The following is a 14,795-nucleotide window of genomic DNA, read 5'->3' on the forward strand; positions in this document are numbered from 1 at the left end:
TTTTTATTAATGTTTACTCTTTTTATTCAGTTTGAGGGTTTTTTTTGTGTTTGTTTTGCATTTTGATTACTGTTTTTGGTACTGCATAAAAAATTTACACATTTCTTTAAGTTAAACCTGTCGCTCTGTGCTATAGCTACCAGGGGGTTGAGTTCAGGTTAATTTACTGATTTTAAGGGTTGACCCTGTGATTATTCCTTGAGGTGGTTAGTTACCCACCCCAAATAAAAGTCCAATTTCTTAGAATGGGTTTATGAACTGATAACTAGTGTAGTTTCTTCAAGTGAATGGTAGTTGGAGATGTGGGATGTAGTTTATTCCATAAACCAGCTGCAACATTTTGTACCAAATGGAGTGAGGTAAATGTACAGGCTGAAAGACCTAAATAAAGGGCATTAGCATAGCCCAGAGAAGAGCCATCAATGGCCTGAATGACAGTGAACCCTAAGTGATTTGAAACCAAAGGAAGAATTTTCTTGGAGCAAGCAGAGGCGCACCAATGTTTTTGTTCTTGTATTCATTTGGGCTGCAAATTATAGTCTCTAATCAATGACAAAACCCAGGTTCCTTACCACCAAGAAGGTGGCGGGCAGATTCTCAAAGATGCAGGCTAAATGTATGTAGACCAAAAACAGGATCGCTTGTTTATCACTTTTATTTATCATGCCTCTAGGCCGCAGTGACTGAGGCAGTCCATTAAGAAGCAAATTGCTAAGTCTATGATTGAACCTGTATATTGTGATCTGTCCGGCCTTTAAGAAAACTACACACACCAACCCAAATTGTGCATTTATGGTAACAAAATACTGTCCAGTTCTAGGCTCTGGGAAAAAAAAGCCCTGCTGCTAAAATCCTGGCTTGGAAGAAGGAGTTTTCTTAGTGAGAGGAGCACCAAAGGCTTTTGAACAAGAGGACAAATGACAAGCTCAGGCTGACTGAAGTCTGCATGGAGGAAGTCTCTGGATATTGAGCTACAGCCTCCCATGGAGTCAGAGTAGAGAACCGGCAGCTGCAAGACCTATGGGTCATTCTAATACAGTCCTTCCAGGACTACAAATATGGTGACCCTGCATTGTCACTGACTGTACTGGTGCCCTTGGAAGGATGTCTGCCAAATTTCAGTTCAGCTGGGATGGAGTTTTCCTTTTGACACCATGTACTAGAGTATTGTTTCTTGCAGTAGCCGTTTGAGCCGTCTCCTAGCTATAACCATTTAGTACTTATCTGAGATTACAATTCTTGCTGGCCACTGACACTTAGTCTCAATTCCAATCCAAGTTATTGACTAGAATTTCAGAAGGCCGTTGAACAACCGTTGTTTTCCCTTTCAAATAATTATGGCATTTGCTCCTAGTATAAAGAAAATAATCTGCTGTCTTTCACGTAAACACTATAAGCGTTTTGCACGTAAACACTATAAGCGTTTTGCACGTAAACACTATAATGTTTTTGGAAGTTATATTTTTAACTGTGGTATTTTGCCAGTATATAATCAAAGATGTGGTCCTTTTGGAAGTAATAGCACTCACTGGATGTTGAGTTTGGGTGTAATTTACTGTCTAAATTTCAAGCCCACCACATCTCTGCCACCTTCTAGAGTAACTCTGGACTACTCTACTTAAGTATTCTTAGCAAGTAATGTGGGGTTAACTAGGCCATTATGAAGGAGTGCAAAGTCAATTCCTTTGTGGCTTCAAGGTGCTCGTGGAAAAACACTTCTTACGCACAGATACTGCCCATTTTCCACTCATTTTCTGTGTGTCTTCTGGTTGGCCATTACTCTCTTCAGCATAGATTGGCAATCAGTGTTTGTGTGTGTCTGTGAAGGTTTCGTTTTGGGTTTTCACTTGGGTATGTCGTCTGACAGAAAATGATTGCATGGGAATACTGTTTGCATTTGTTAATTTGTTACTGGATTCATCATGTTTGTGCCTTCTGTAAAACCATCATTTTTCTCACAGGGGTGAGCTGCTTCTCTGGGACTTGACCAAGTCTGGTAAGCAGAAATGGTCACTTCTGGGCTCTTCAACAGAAGGGCAGAACCACTCGCGAATAGTTTTCAATCTCTGCTCATTGCAAACTGAAGAAGGCCGGGAACTGTTGCTCTCCATCTCCCTGGACAGAGAAGTAAGAAAACATCCACTTAACATCTGTTCGCCTCCTGTCAACATTTTAAAATTGTAGCCCCTTTTTTCAAAGTAAACATTTTCTTCACAGGTTGGAATTTTGCTCTTGAAAAGGGTGATTAAACTTACTCCCCATATTTTGTGGTTTCATCTGTTAAACAATGTATTATTTCTTAGTTGAGAAGAAATTCAAGGATGGATTTGACTAAAATGATTCAACAAGTTCAGGCTCAAGACTAAATTGGCACATGATATCCAAGCCTAAAAGACACAGACATGATTCCTTACCTTCTGCAGCACTCTTTCTAATGGATACTTTATCTAACCACAGATTCCTCACCTTGTGAATATTCCCCTAGGCAGCAGACCAGATCCAGCAATTCAAAAGCAGTACTCATGGGCTCTGGTTGGCGGCCTCTTGCAGGTCCGCATCACTAGGCGACTAAAGTGACTATGAAGCTAAAATGAACTTTTAGAGTTTGAATACTGCTATCTCACTCCCTCTTCTTAGTCAAAATCTTAACTCCCAATCTCACATGATGCGTTTGGCTTTTAGGAGCACCTGTACTTAAAATGTAGCCACCTTTTCAATGGTCTTCGGTAGTATTTGGATTTTGGTTATTTATCAGTAGGTCGTTCACTTTATTGGATCTAGAGATCATTCGTTTTTCTCTTACAGGAGGCCAGGTCTAACAAAAACTAGAACTAACCCAATCTGAATTGAACTGTTCAGGTAGTTTGTAATCAAAGACAGAAACCCCTCACTTCTTTCATTGATTATAATATGAGAACAAGAGTCTACAGTCCTTCATAATAACTTACTTTGTTCCTCATGACCATGTAAAATAAGAACAGAGGTCATATGATGATGTTTTAGAAATCTTCCCTGAATCCTGCTATCAGGAAGTTCTTGTCAGGTTGGCATTTTATGAGCTGACTTCTACTGCCTAATTTTATGATTTTGTTTCTCAGAAATAGTGATGGCTTCAGTTAATCTCTGGTCACTTCTGAGGATGTCTGATGCACCGCTTGTACTGTGCAATTGTGCTATGCTTGTTGGTTCATTGAGTAATAAAGGGCCATATGTACAAACAATAGTAAGGGCGTTTACCAAATACGATTTGTTTTGCTATTTGGTATTCGCTGTTACTAATGTACAAAGGGGTTATTTAGCCCCTATTCCTTAAACTGCGCGATTCGTTGCCATCACAGGGATGTTGGCCCGCTACGGTCAGCAGACCACCATGTCTGTGATTTGTTTTTAAATAAAGCAATTTTTCTTTTTTTTCTTTTTTTTTTTAGATGTAGCCCATTTTCCTTAAAGAAAAACAGGATGTGTTTAAAAAGAAAAAAAATTAACTTTTATTTCATTTTTTAAGAGTAGGCAGGGACCTGCTCCTTTTTCAAGCATTCTCATTTGCGAATAGGTTACCACCAACTTTGAGTTGGCGGTAAAGTGCGAATGTTTAACGACCGCATTTCGGTCGCAAAATATTTATACATACCGATGTGAATTTGTATTTGGAACAGATGCCCTAAACACGCCCCTTCAAAATACCAATTCACAAACCCAAATTGTGATACTCTGTTTCTGAATCGCAATTTGGGCTTTTGAACATTTAGAAATGCCTTTTAGCATTTGCAAACAACCCGATTCTGGACATTTGCAACCAAAAAAGACTTTGTACATCTAGCCCAAAGTCATATTGATCTCCTGGATGGGCCACTCCTTATCTCTTAGGCATGATTATTTCCCCATCCCCTCTGCAACTGTCATCCTAGGCATATTATCAGTTTATCATTTTCCATTTCCAGCATAAGTCTTTGTTGATTGCACATTCTGTGCTATTTCAGTTTCTTAAAGGCGCCCCTTTTAAAGACCTTGCAATAATAAAATGCTGAGAGGCCCTGTCCTGATTTAAACCTGTGACCACCTGCTTAAATCATTAAGCTCCCAGATGGCCATTTTTGTACTGTGAACACTAGACTACAAAATAATACAATGAAATACCAAGCTTTGTCAAAGCCTGTAGCTCTGGCATTGGATGCCAGTCTTTTGGCTTTGTCATGGCTTTTGCAAACCTTTATTGTTGGAGAAACTGCATGGTCCTCGTCAATGTAAAGAAATTAGTGTATGACATTTCCCTTTGTGTAATTAAATTTCTGAAAAATTACGTGAAATGGAAATCTGGTATTTAGTGCTAGATTTAAGTGCAAAATGCCTCCTTATGACTATTCTGGACGCAAGGTTGCATTTTGCGCAGAACAACCCACCTAAAAATAGAAGTTCCGGGAACAACACAACGCTCACATACTTGTCATTGGCAGCGTTCCCTGCTTCTACTATATGAATTTTACACAAACGGTCGTAAATTGCATGACCAGGCTTCATTGCATAATTTTTGGGGAATTTCATGTAGCATGTATAACGTGAAATGCCGTAAATTATGTAAGATTAGGACTGTGCAGTGAAAATTTTACTTGGGGCTAAAGAAAACCTTTAACATTTTGTGGCGTGGAAGACCCCGTTCGGAAACGTCCTCTATGACGTTTCCTAATGATTAGAAGGGGTAATCAATAGTCAGAGCAAAAAAATAATTCTGGTGGTAAAATAGTTAGTAATTAGGTCAAATGGATTACTATCACTTCTTACGAGACAGTGTGGTGTCCAAAGCCCTGGGCATGCAGCACAGTGCTTGCTAATGTCAAGGTTTAGGCTGTAGATTCTGACGTAGCCTGCCTCCTATGTACACTCTTTTTGTGCTGCATTGTAGAGATGCTACTGCTGATGGTTTCTAAAACCTTCTGTCTCCTCTGCTCATCCTGTTTTTGTGCTGAATATCTGTAACCTTGTGCCTCTTCCTAATGTTTCTTTCAACCCATGCTGAAGTTTTCTCAAGCCTTCTGCCTCCTTTACTTTTGTCCTGTCTGTAAAAACAATTTCTAAAGTTGGAGGACTCTTTCTGATTGTACTGAAGATTTCTTTGTATCTGCTGATTCTTTATTCTGCACACAGGTGAAGTGCTGGGATCTGTCTTCCTTGGAATGCTGCTGGACGCTTCCCTCACTTGGAGGATTTGTGTATAGCCTGGCCTTCTCCCCTGTGGATGTGGGTTGCCTCGCCATTGGTGGTGGGGACAGCATGATTCGGGTGTGGAACACATTGTCTATCCAGAATTCTTACGACGTCAAAACCTTGTGGCAGGGGATCAAGAATAAGGTCACAGCGGTAAGTCTGAGTTGCTCTCAAGGAATAAGATTCCGTGGGTATATCACTTCTTTCACAGAATTGGCTGAATGAGTTCTACAGAAGCATTGACCTCTGTGGAGGCCTGAATTTATGTGAGCATTGCCGGCTGCTACTTTTATCCCCTATTTGCTTATTGTTTTGGAAGGATACAGCCTGCACAGCAAGTGGAGCTTTCCAGATTCCGCAGTGTACTATATGTGTGATGACACATAAAACCTATCCTTGTGTGCAATGAGTGGTTCAATATCTGTAAAACTAATAAATTAAACAGCATTTGTAAAGTACCACGAGGGGTATCTGGCTGCTGCGTCTCAGTCGAAGAGCCAGGTCTTAAGTCTCTTTCTGAAGTCTGCCAGTGAGGAGGCTGTACGCAGCTGGAGGGGAAGGTCGTTACAGGTCTTGGCAGTAATGTACGAGAAGGAACGGCCACTGCTGCTGCTGTTGTGAAGGATGTGGGGCTGATGTGCGAGGGCAAGTGAAGAGAAGAACAAGTGTCTAGAGGATTGGTGGAAGTTCAGTCGAGGTCATGGAGGGCTTTGTAGATGTGCGTGAGGATCTTGAACTGGCATCTCTTCTGGATGGGGAGCCAGTGGAGGTCTCTCAGATGGGAGGTCCAGGATGAGGCTGGCTGCAGTGTTTTGTATGGTGTGAAGTTTTCTGAGGAGCTGGGTGGGTATACCGGCGTAGTGTGTATTACCGTAGGCGAGGCGGCTGGTAACGAGGGCCTGAGTGACAGTCTTTTTGGTGTTGGTAGGGATTCATCTGAAGATTCTGCGGATGATCCCAAGTGTGTTGAAGCAGGAGGAGGCGACTGTGTTGACTTGACATTTCATGGTCCACTGGCTGTCAAAGATGATGCTGAGGTTGCGTGCATTGTCGGTCAGTGTGGGTGTAAGTCCTAATTCTGCCGGTCACCAGCTGTGGAGTCATGCAGAGTTGTCCTTACCGAACATCAGTACTTCAGTTTTGTCAGAGTTGAGTTGAAGGCAGTTGTCTCATCCATTTGGCTACGTTGGTCATAGGATTGCAGAAGTTGGTTTTGGCATTTGAGGGATTCTCAATGAGCGAGATGAACAGTTGAGTGTTGCCTGTGTAGATTATGTTGAGTCAGTGGGATCTGACGACGTCTGTGAGCTGGGAGGGTGGCTATGTAGGTGTTGAACAGGGTGGGGCTGAGGGACGATCCTTGTGGTATGCCGCATATGATATCTTTGGGTGCGGAGGTGAAGGGAGGCAGTCGGATGCTCTGTGTTCGTGCTGTAAAGAAGAAGGCAATCCACTTGAGGGCGTCTTGCCTTTGTTGTGGAGTCTGTTGATAAGGGTGTTGTGGGAGACTGTGTCGAATGACGAATATTAACACGTGCTGCTGGACTTCACATGGTACTTTTTCTTTTTTTGTGTGTTTCTTTGATTTAACAATGCTCTAGTGAAGTCAAAACTTTTTTTTTACATTGACACTGGGCTTCAGTGGCTGGGAGCACCACTAAAAAATACAAAAAAAGTACCAAAACCCCCCCAAAATAACCCTCAAACACAGAGCTACATGCTCTCTGCTGGTTCAGTGACACCAAATGGTGGTATCTGTGCCTGGTAATGTTGCAGTAGTGTAACATCACAGGGTTAACTGAGAGCCAAACTCTTTCATTCAAACATGCTTACATGGTTGAGCATGCAGTTGAAATAATAGGTTATGGGAAAGTAAAGCGGATCACTGCTATTAATGCTCTTCAGGCACGGCTTGGAAGACTTCTTAAGTGACATCCTCTGGGAGTGCGAACTAAGTACTTCTCTTAGTGTGACTCCTGCTGGCCGGGACTGGGATTGTTAATGAAGTAACAGCTGAATTGAAGTACGCTAATACATTTTTTTATCAAAACTAAATGACTGAATATAGAGTTGAGGCTTGTAGGCAGCCTGTTGTCTGCTCTGTCCCAGGACTGAATGCAGTGTTTGTTTCTTCCAGCTCTCCTGGCACCCTTCAAGAGAAGGATGCTTGGCATTTGGGACTGAGGACGGCAAGGTTGGCATTTATGACACCTACTCCAACAAGTAAGGCTCCTTTCATTGTAGTATTCAAGCTTGTTGGAAGTTAGTTAAAACAATAAATTAATATTTGACAGACTTGTGATCTCGAGTGAGGAACTATGCTGCTGGTGGACTTCTCTATTCAGGACTAAAATGCACAGAGCATGTTTTCGTGCCCAGGCCCAGACCTTGTCCATTTCTGAACCATTAAAGTGACCTCTACTTCTACCCAATACAGTTCAGTGGTTTTGTTGACTTATCTCTCAAAAATGTTCAGTTTCCCTCACATAATTTATGATTCCCTCCATGTACGCCAAAGCCCATATGTTCCATGATTTTCTTCTTCTGTCACTATAATCAAATCAATGTGTCCTCCATCTGCAATGTCTACCTTTAGGCAACGCAGTAAATTCTCCCTTTCTGTTTCATAAAAACTGTACACCTTCAGCATACCAAGCTCTGTGCCAGTCTGCAAAGTAATGATAATATGTATGCTCATATGCCATTCCTACAACTTTTCGCACCCTTCACCCCCAAAAAAGGAGTGTTATTCCATCTGTAATAAAACTGAGTAGAAGTCTGCATGGGCTCTTGTTGCTTCACATCCAGTATTTCAATAATCATGGTTCATTGGCAACCATTGATACAGAGGATAAACTAGGGAGATTCACAGTGCCGGTTTTCAAGAAAACAAGATGCACTCTACATGATGCTAGTACGTAGGCTTTAGACAGAGGGCAACACAGCATTTTTGGTACTTTGTCATTATTTAAACACACAATCTCTGCTGTTTGGCACCAAATCTGAGGTCACAGTAGACACAGTGAGTTTAGTACTTGTGTTCAGAACCATACTGGTACTACTGCTACTCTTGCCAGGAATAAAACAAGTAACTAATGTGCATGTGGCAGTTTTGGTAGGGGCCTCTGGATGCTACAGTCTGGACATTTGCAAATTCTGTCTTGGGTACCTTCTTACTACATTGCCCTCAGTCGCTCTTACATTCTCAAGAATTTAGATGGCCTAGATACACCATTGTTTTATGCTTGCATGTATTAGATTTTAACTACAGATAAATGTGATTGTATGGTGTATTTTGGCTTTGGAATAAGTCTGGGTAATACAAGTAAAGAGACAGCTGCTCAAGATCAAGCAGGATGATTAGTTTTGTAGTTGCCATTCTGACACTCCAAGACATGCAGTGCTCCCCTCTGCATAATCCATTAATTCATTTGAGAGAATATGATGTCTGGTAGACATGTGTGTGCCTCACAGCAGGCTGATATCACCAAATATGTTTTGGAACTGAAGAGTATTGGATAACTCTGTTCTGTGGCAGTCACTGAAAACATACAGCAAGATATAGTATTTTCCCAAGATCAGAGCTCAGCTCAAGATGGCCTGGTATTCTAAAAAGGCTTGACTCAATTGAATCTGGTTTTGCTGCTCTTAAACATGCCAGCCTCCTTCCACTTTTACGGTCTCAAAATACCAGTCTGGTGCACACAATTATCTTTATCCTGGAAGCTTTCTTAAGATTGTGTTTATTCATCCATCTCACACAGACTGTGCCTCATGCCTTTTTTTACAGTACCAAAAACTATATTTCTTACAAAGACAGAGACCAGGCAACAGTGATCTGAAAATACTGCAAAAATATGTTTATTCCTAGTGCAACATTGATATTCTTTTGCCTCAAGGCACCGACAATCATCTCAAAATAAAAACTACAGTCAACTGGCTGGGTGCAGGGTTTCCCATCCTTCCCCTTGGTAGATTTCCCCAGCTCAGTCAAACTTACCCAGTGTTCCTTTTCCCCATGTTACCTTACTGTCACCTAGCAACTGACCTCTCCGACAGCACTGATCTGAATCATATATACATATCGAATGTCACCACTTCTCCCTGAAGAGTGTCTACCAGAACCCATCACTCATGCAAGCTCCTGAACAAAGGGATCTGCTGCCATTTATTCTGATGGTGCAAAACGTTTGAACTTTGGAAAAAAAGGTTTGGGGGCTGGCTGGAAGTTGGATAAAACTACCTTTACTATTACTGGGCTACTGGCTACTGCAACATGCACGTCAAAGATACCACTGACAAAGGGTTACTTAACTTTCACCATTCCTGGGAGCTCTCAACTTGGAGATTCTGAGCACCGGCCCCATCCACGAAGCAGGCCACACACTTGACGCTGTGTTGTGCTTGCCTGAATGGGTATCCTTTCAAGATCCAACTCCGCTCACCTAGATCAGTTTTAAGGGTTAAGGGAGACTGCAACAACAGTCACATCTAGTAAATCATGGGTCCAGGCCAGGTCGTGGAAAAATCTGATTGAAAAGGAATGGATGAATTTAACCCAAATCTCTTGACTGGGGGTGAATGTTTTGATGTGTTCAGCATTCCGTCCATCAATTGTGTGTCTTTTGCTTTGAAAAGGAATGGTAAGCCGAACATTTTGTCTACCGCTCCAAACATGTCTAATGATGATCTGGCGTGCAGCACTACACAAATTAATAGTTGGCTGTCCAGCATGCTTGATAAAATGATTCCAATTAAAGCTTTAATACCTTGTGGTTTAACATCCTTTTGCACTCACTCAAGAAGGAATAAAAACTCTAGGAATGGAGATGGAGGAAAAAGAACACAACCAAGGCTAAACTCCAGTGCAAGACAATTCTGAGAAATTCCTACAAAATATTAGGTGATCCAGGGCTGCTATTTCTCAGAATCCTTGGAGCAAAAAATCTGACGAAATAAGTTTTCAATTATACAAGCACACGCTGGCTGGCTCAGAGGCCATAAAAAAATTCAGTGAAACTTAACAGGACCTATGTGCCAACCTTTCCATCTTCTTTGCGGACATAGTCTAGAACCTAGTCAATATCCTTCCCCAGCTTTCCGTTGAGTCTGCCTAAGAAACTGCTAACTCCTGCCTAACTCCCAGTATTTTTTTTTCTCTCGTTAATGGCGAGCAAATTACGGACCTTCTGGTCTCTGTGTCTTTGTCATCTGCTCCGGACATATGCCCAGTCCACCAGTTAAAAAAGGTCAGTCTGGCCATCAATTTCTACTTTACAGATATCTCCAACATTTGGAAGAAGCCCCGATTACACCTTTCATAACGAAGCCTTATCTCGACCCTAAGATTAAGGCTAACTATTGTTCAATTTCACTGCTTCCTCTTTTTGTCAAGCTTAGGGAAACCTTGGTTAACAAGCACCTAGTCTCACATCTGTATACAAGTCACTGCCAGTATCCAATGCATTTGTGTGTTTGTAAGGGCCTTGTCTCCTGAGACCGTGCTGGTAAAGGCCACTCAAGATATTGGAGACATTCGGGATGAGGGGGGGGTGAGCATGCCCATCCTACTAGATCTGTCATTTGGCACCATCTCACACACTCTCCTTCTACGCTCCTTCTACGAAAGCTAGAATATGTAGGTTTCAGAGGCAAAATGCTGGCTGTTTTCTATATTTTTGTCAGACCGTACCCAAGTAGTCTCCCTTGCTAAGTTTAGATCTACTTCCAAAACCATCTCTACAGGTGTATCGTAAGGGTAAGTACTCAGCTCAATCCTCCTAAACCATTGTCTCCCCACCTGCTTAAATTCTTGAGTCTTTTGGTATCATCTGTTTGTATGCTGATGATACTGAAATGATCATCAGACTAGAGAAAGACCCTAAAGAGGCGGACAAAAACTTTAGAAGTTGTCTGTAAGAGGTTTCCAATAGGATAATTTCCAATTCCTTGATTCTTAACAAAGACAGATCAGAAACCTTGTTTTTTGGATCAACAGACTACGGGTCCCTGGAATGGTGGCCAGAATAATTTGGTACTGCCCCCTAACCTCAGCCCCAAATTCCAGTCGCCCACACTCGAAACCTGGGAGTCTGGTTTGACGCCAACTGTCTTTTAGAGAGTATATTAAAGTCACCTATTCAACGGGCTTTAAACTTCAGAAATTTGTTAGGACGCTCCTGTCCTTCCTCCTTACCAACTTAAGAAAAGACTTGGTGCTGGCCCTGATATTATCCTGAGTAGATTATTACATTTTCTCCATGCGAGTCTTCCTGAGTATCTTTTGCACAACCTACAACTGCTTCAAGTGCAGCTGACAGGCTGTTGCTAGGTTTAAAGAAGTCTTCGCCTATTTTCAGCGAACTTGTGAGATTGCTGTGGCTCCTGATTTGAAAGAGATGCCAATAAAAAGTATATAAACTACTATAATATCAAAAAGGTACATGAACCGTAATACAGGACTGGTTATATTTCCCTATCCCATCCCAAATGCCTAGTGGCGGACAAGACAAAAAGTTACTATAGATTTGGATAAGAAGGTCTCACCCAAGTAATGTGGCATGCTTCATCTCTGGCTACTTTATCCCACCCTGATAATATTGTACTACCACAGCCGACTCAATCTCTACTGTGAGGGAGTTTGTAAGATCTGTTAATGTCTGGATAAGACTGGGATCTAGTTAGATTTGAGAATACCTTAAGTTACACTACAAAGTGCCCATTATTAGGCAGTACCTTAGGTATGGTTAAAAGAATAAAATTAATTATATGTGGATGCTTAGGGTTACAATGACCCAAACATCCTTTTATTGCACCAACATGTTTCTGTCCTTCCGTGTGCCATATACTGGTCAGCAGCATTCATCAATGCTTTTAAAGGGATCCCTACTTCTGAAAGAAAGTGTGTAGATCACTCCAAGTAAGACAGGGACTTCCTATCTTCACAGATGTCATTTAACCGAGAATGAAATTCAACAACATTATCAGAGTTCATTGGTACTCGGAAACATGTTCTAATTGTAGCAATGTGTCATAAACACTCTTATATCCGCACATGACGAAGAAGTGACATTGCAAACATGCATATTGAGTGGTAGAAGTGGCAAATTCATGCTTTCCTTCATCTGTTTTAGCTTGTCCTTCTCAGGGTTTTCAATCACTTTATGTTTCGGCATGGAGTGGTGACACCTGTAAGTTTTTCAAGGACACCAGCCTAGTGGCATAGTATGACCCATCCCATTCGTGTGGTGAAAAATACACTGTATGCCTTGGGTATACATTACACCTCTTAAAAAATCCTCTATGATCCACAAATGGTAGATACTTGATTCCCTTTCGGCTATTACCAGCAGGGAAGGTTAGTTTAGGTCCTGATCTTGCCAAACTATAAAAATCAATCTCCCTACTGGGTCCAACTAGGACTACACACAATGTTGAAACAATGTGTCACCAATGAGTAACTAATGCCATTATCTATTTAAAAAGTGTATGACTGCAGAAGAAGCACCCTGTGCCAGACCATGAAGTGATTGAGATCGCTGAGTAGGGTAAGCTAAAGAAGATAAAGGAATGCATGGATTTGCAACTTCTACCATGCAATATGCATGTTGTTTGCTTGTGTTGTTTACAGTGTCACTTCCTTGTCACATGTGCTGATGTAAAAGTGTTTGACACATTGCTACCTTTAGAGGATGTTTCTGTACCAGTAAGCCCTGGCAATGTTGTTGAATTTCCATCCTAGGTTGGCTGATAACATTGGTGAAGGTTGTAAGTCCCTGTCTCAACTTGTGTGACATCTATACACTTTCTTATATAAATAGGGATCCCTTTGAAAGCCCCAACAAATGCTTGTAGGCACAATAAAAGCATGTTAGGGTCATTGTACTTCTAAGCATCCACATATAATTAATTTCATTCTTTTAATCATACCTAAGGCACCACCTAATGAAGGGCACTCATGTGGTATAACTTAAGGTATTTTAAATCCAACTGGATCCCGATCTTATCAAGACATTAACGTATCGTAAGAACTCCCTCATAGTAGAGGTTGTATCTGCCAGGGTAGTCCCATCTATAATAAATTTTTGTCTTGATTGCCACTAGGTGTTTGGGATAGGACAGGAAATATAACCTGTCCTGTACTACTGTTCACCGTACCTTTGTGATATTGAGTTTTCATTGGAGGAAGTAAATTGAATTCCTCTCCTTGTGTAAAATGTTAAGTACAGTATTTTGCACAATCGTTACCAGCACTCCCACCTCACCACCTACTTTGCCTGGTGTCTACCATCTCACAATTTAAGATCTTGTCTGGGTGGTTGTTCTGAAAACCAAAAAATGGGAGGACATGCTCGGTCAGTGATCACCGCCAAAATCTGGAACTCTTTCATTTGCTTTACGTACCCAATCTAATCTCAGATCTTTTAGGATAAACTTTCTTGTTCCTGAACAACATACAATTTACCGCCCTTCTCTCTATTCTATTCTATTCTGGGGTCCTCACAAACACAGCCTATTTCTGGGCTGTATTTCTGCTTCACTTTGTTTCCACTCTAGCACCAGGACACTTTGTTTCGGAAGTAACTGTTTAGCACTTTAAAAAAAATGCGTTAAATCAGTCAATCAATTAGTGATAAATACAGGCTCTCTGGACAGTGGGAGTCTTCTACACACCCGCCGTGCACAGAGTTTATAAAGGGCAGAAGTATTACTGAAGAGATTTCCTAATGGAGGCTGGGACCAGATTGTTTGGAAATTTATAGCACGCACAGATACTCAAAGAGTGAACCTGGTGGTAGGAAGGCAGAAAGTAACTATTTAGATAAAGATAAAGGTCTTGAGCCTTTGTCTGAAGAGTATGGGATCCTGAACACTACGGAGGTCAAAGGGGAGATGGTTCCAGGCTGAAGCTGCCCTGATGGCGAGAAAGCTCCCTCCAACTCTCTTAAGGCGAAATCTCAGAATGTGGGCGAGAAGTTGCGTGTCTGAACGCAGCGGCCTGGTAGGGGCATAAAACCTGAAGCGATTTCCCAGGTAAGCAGGGCCGTGTCCGTAAAGGGCAGAATGTACCAGGACAAGGGATTTAAACTTTACCCTTTCAATTACAGGCATCCAATGTAGATCACACAAGTGTTGTCTTACGTTGGTCTTTATGGGAATACTTGGAGATGTGCTGGACTGTGTGGAGAGTAGCTGATCCCCAAATTCCTTTAGGCTCTGCCGTCTGTAGGATGCCTGCATCTGAGCTAGTTTTAGAAAGACTCAGACCAAAACTCCCATAGATTTAGCTCCATCACTGTACAACTTTTATCTAGAGTAAACTTGGAGCATGGCTGCCCTGCCCTGTGCCAGTAGAATTCAGCATCTGATCTGCTCTTTTCTAGCCCATAAGAGACTGTCTTGTATTCACAATGTGCAGTTTGACTGTGTTCCATTAGCTGGAGCTCGTCGTCCTGTTTCTGGAGCTACTGAACCACTAAGGTTCCAGGAATATTGCAGTTTAAAGCCATGGTTGGACTGTAACACTAATGTCCAGATCCCACTTGGCGCTGGTGACATCGTTAAGGTCCAGTGCACTGACCTTATTTGGCCCT

At 41.8% G+C, this 14,795-nt stretch overlaps 1 protein-coding gene across 2 annotated transcripts in view; it reads left to right on the top strand.

Annotated features, from left to right (window-relative positions):
- The window catches only part of GEMIN5 (gem nuclear organelle associated protein 5), a 260,780-nt gene that overhangs the window by 90,029 nt on the left and 155,956 nt on the right, over positions 1-14,795 (top strand). For both annotated transcript variants that reach the window (XM_085617620.1, XM_085617621.1), the window contains exons 8-10: positions 1,962-2,127; positions 5,143-5,355; positions 7,340-7,425. In XM_085617620.1, coding sequence (XP_085473746.1) covers positions 1,962-2,127; positions 5,143-5,355; positions 7,340-7,425 — 465 coding nt within the window. The remainder of the gene's footprint in view (positions 1-1,961; positions 2,128-5,142; positions 5,356-7,339; positions 7,426-14,795) is intronic.

This window comes from Triturus cristatus, chromosome 7 (genome assembly GCF_964204655.1).
Source record: "Triturus cristatus chromosome 7, aTriCri1.1, whole genome shotgun sequence".
In the NCBI taxonomy this organism is placed as follows: domain Eukaryota; kingdom Metazoa; phylum Chordata; class Amphibia; order Caudata; family Salamandridae; genus Triturus; species Triturus cristatus.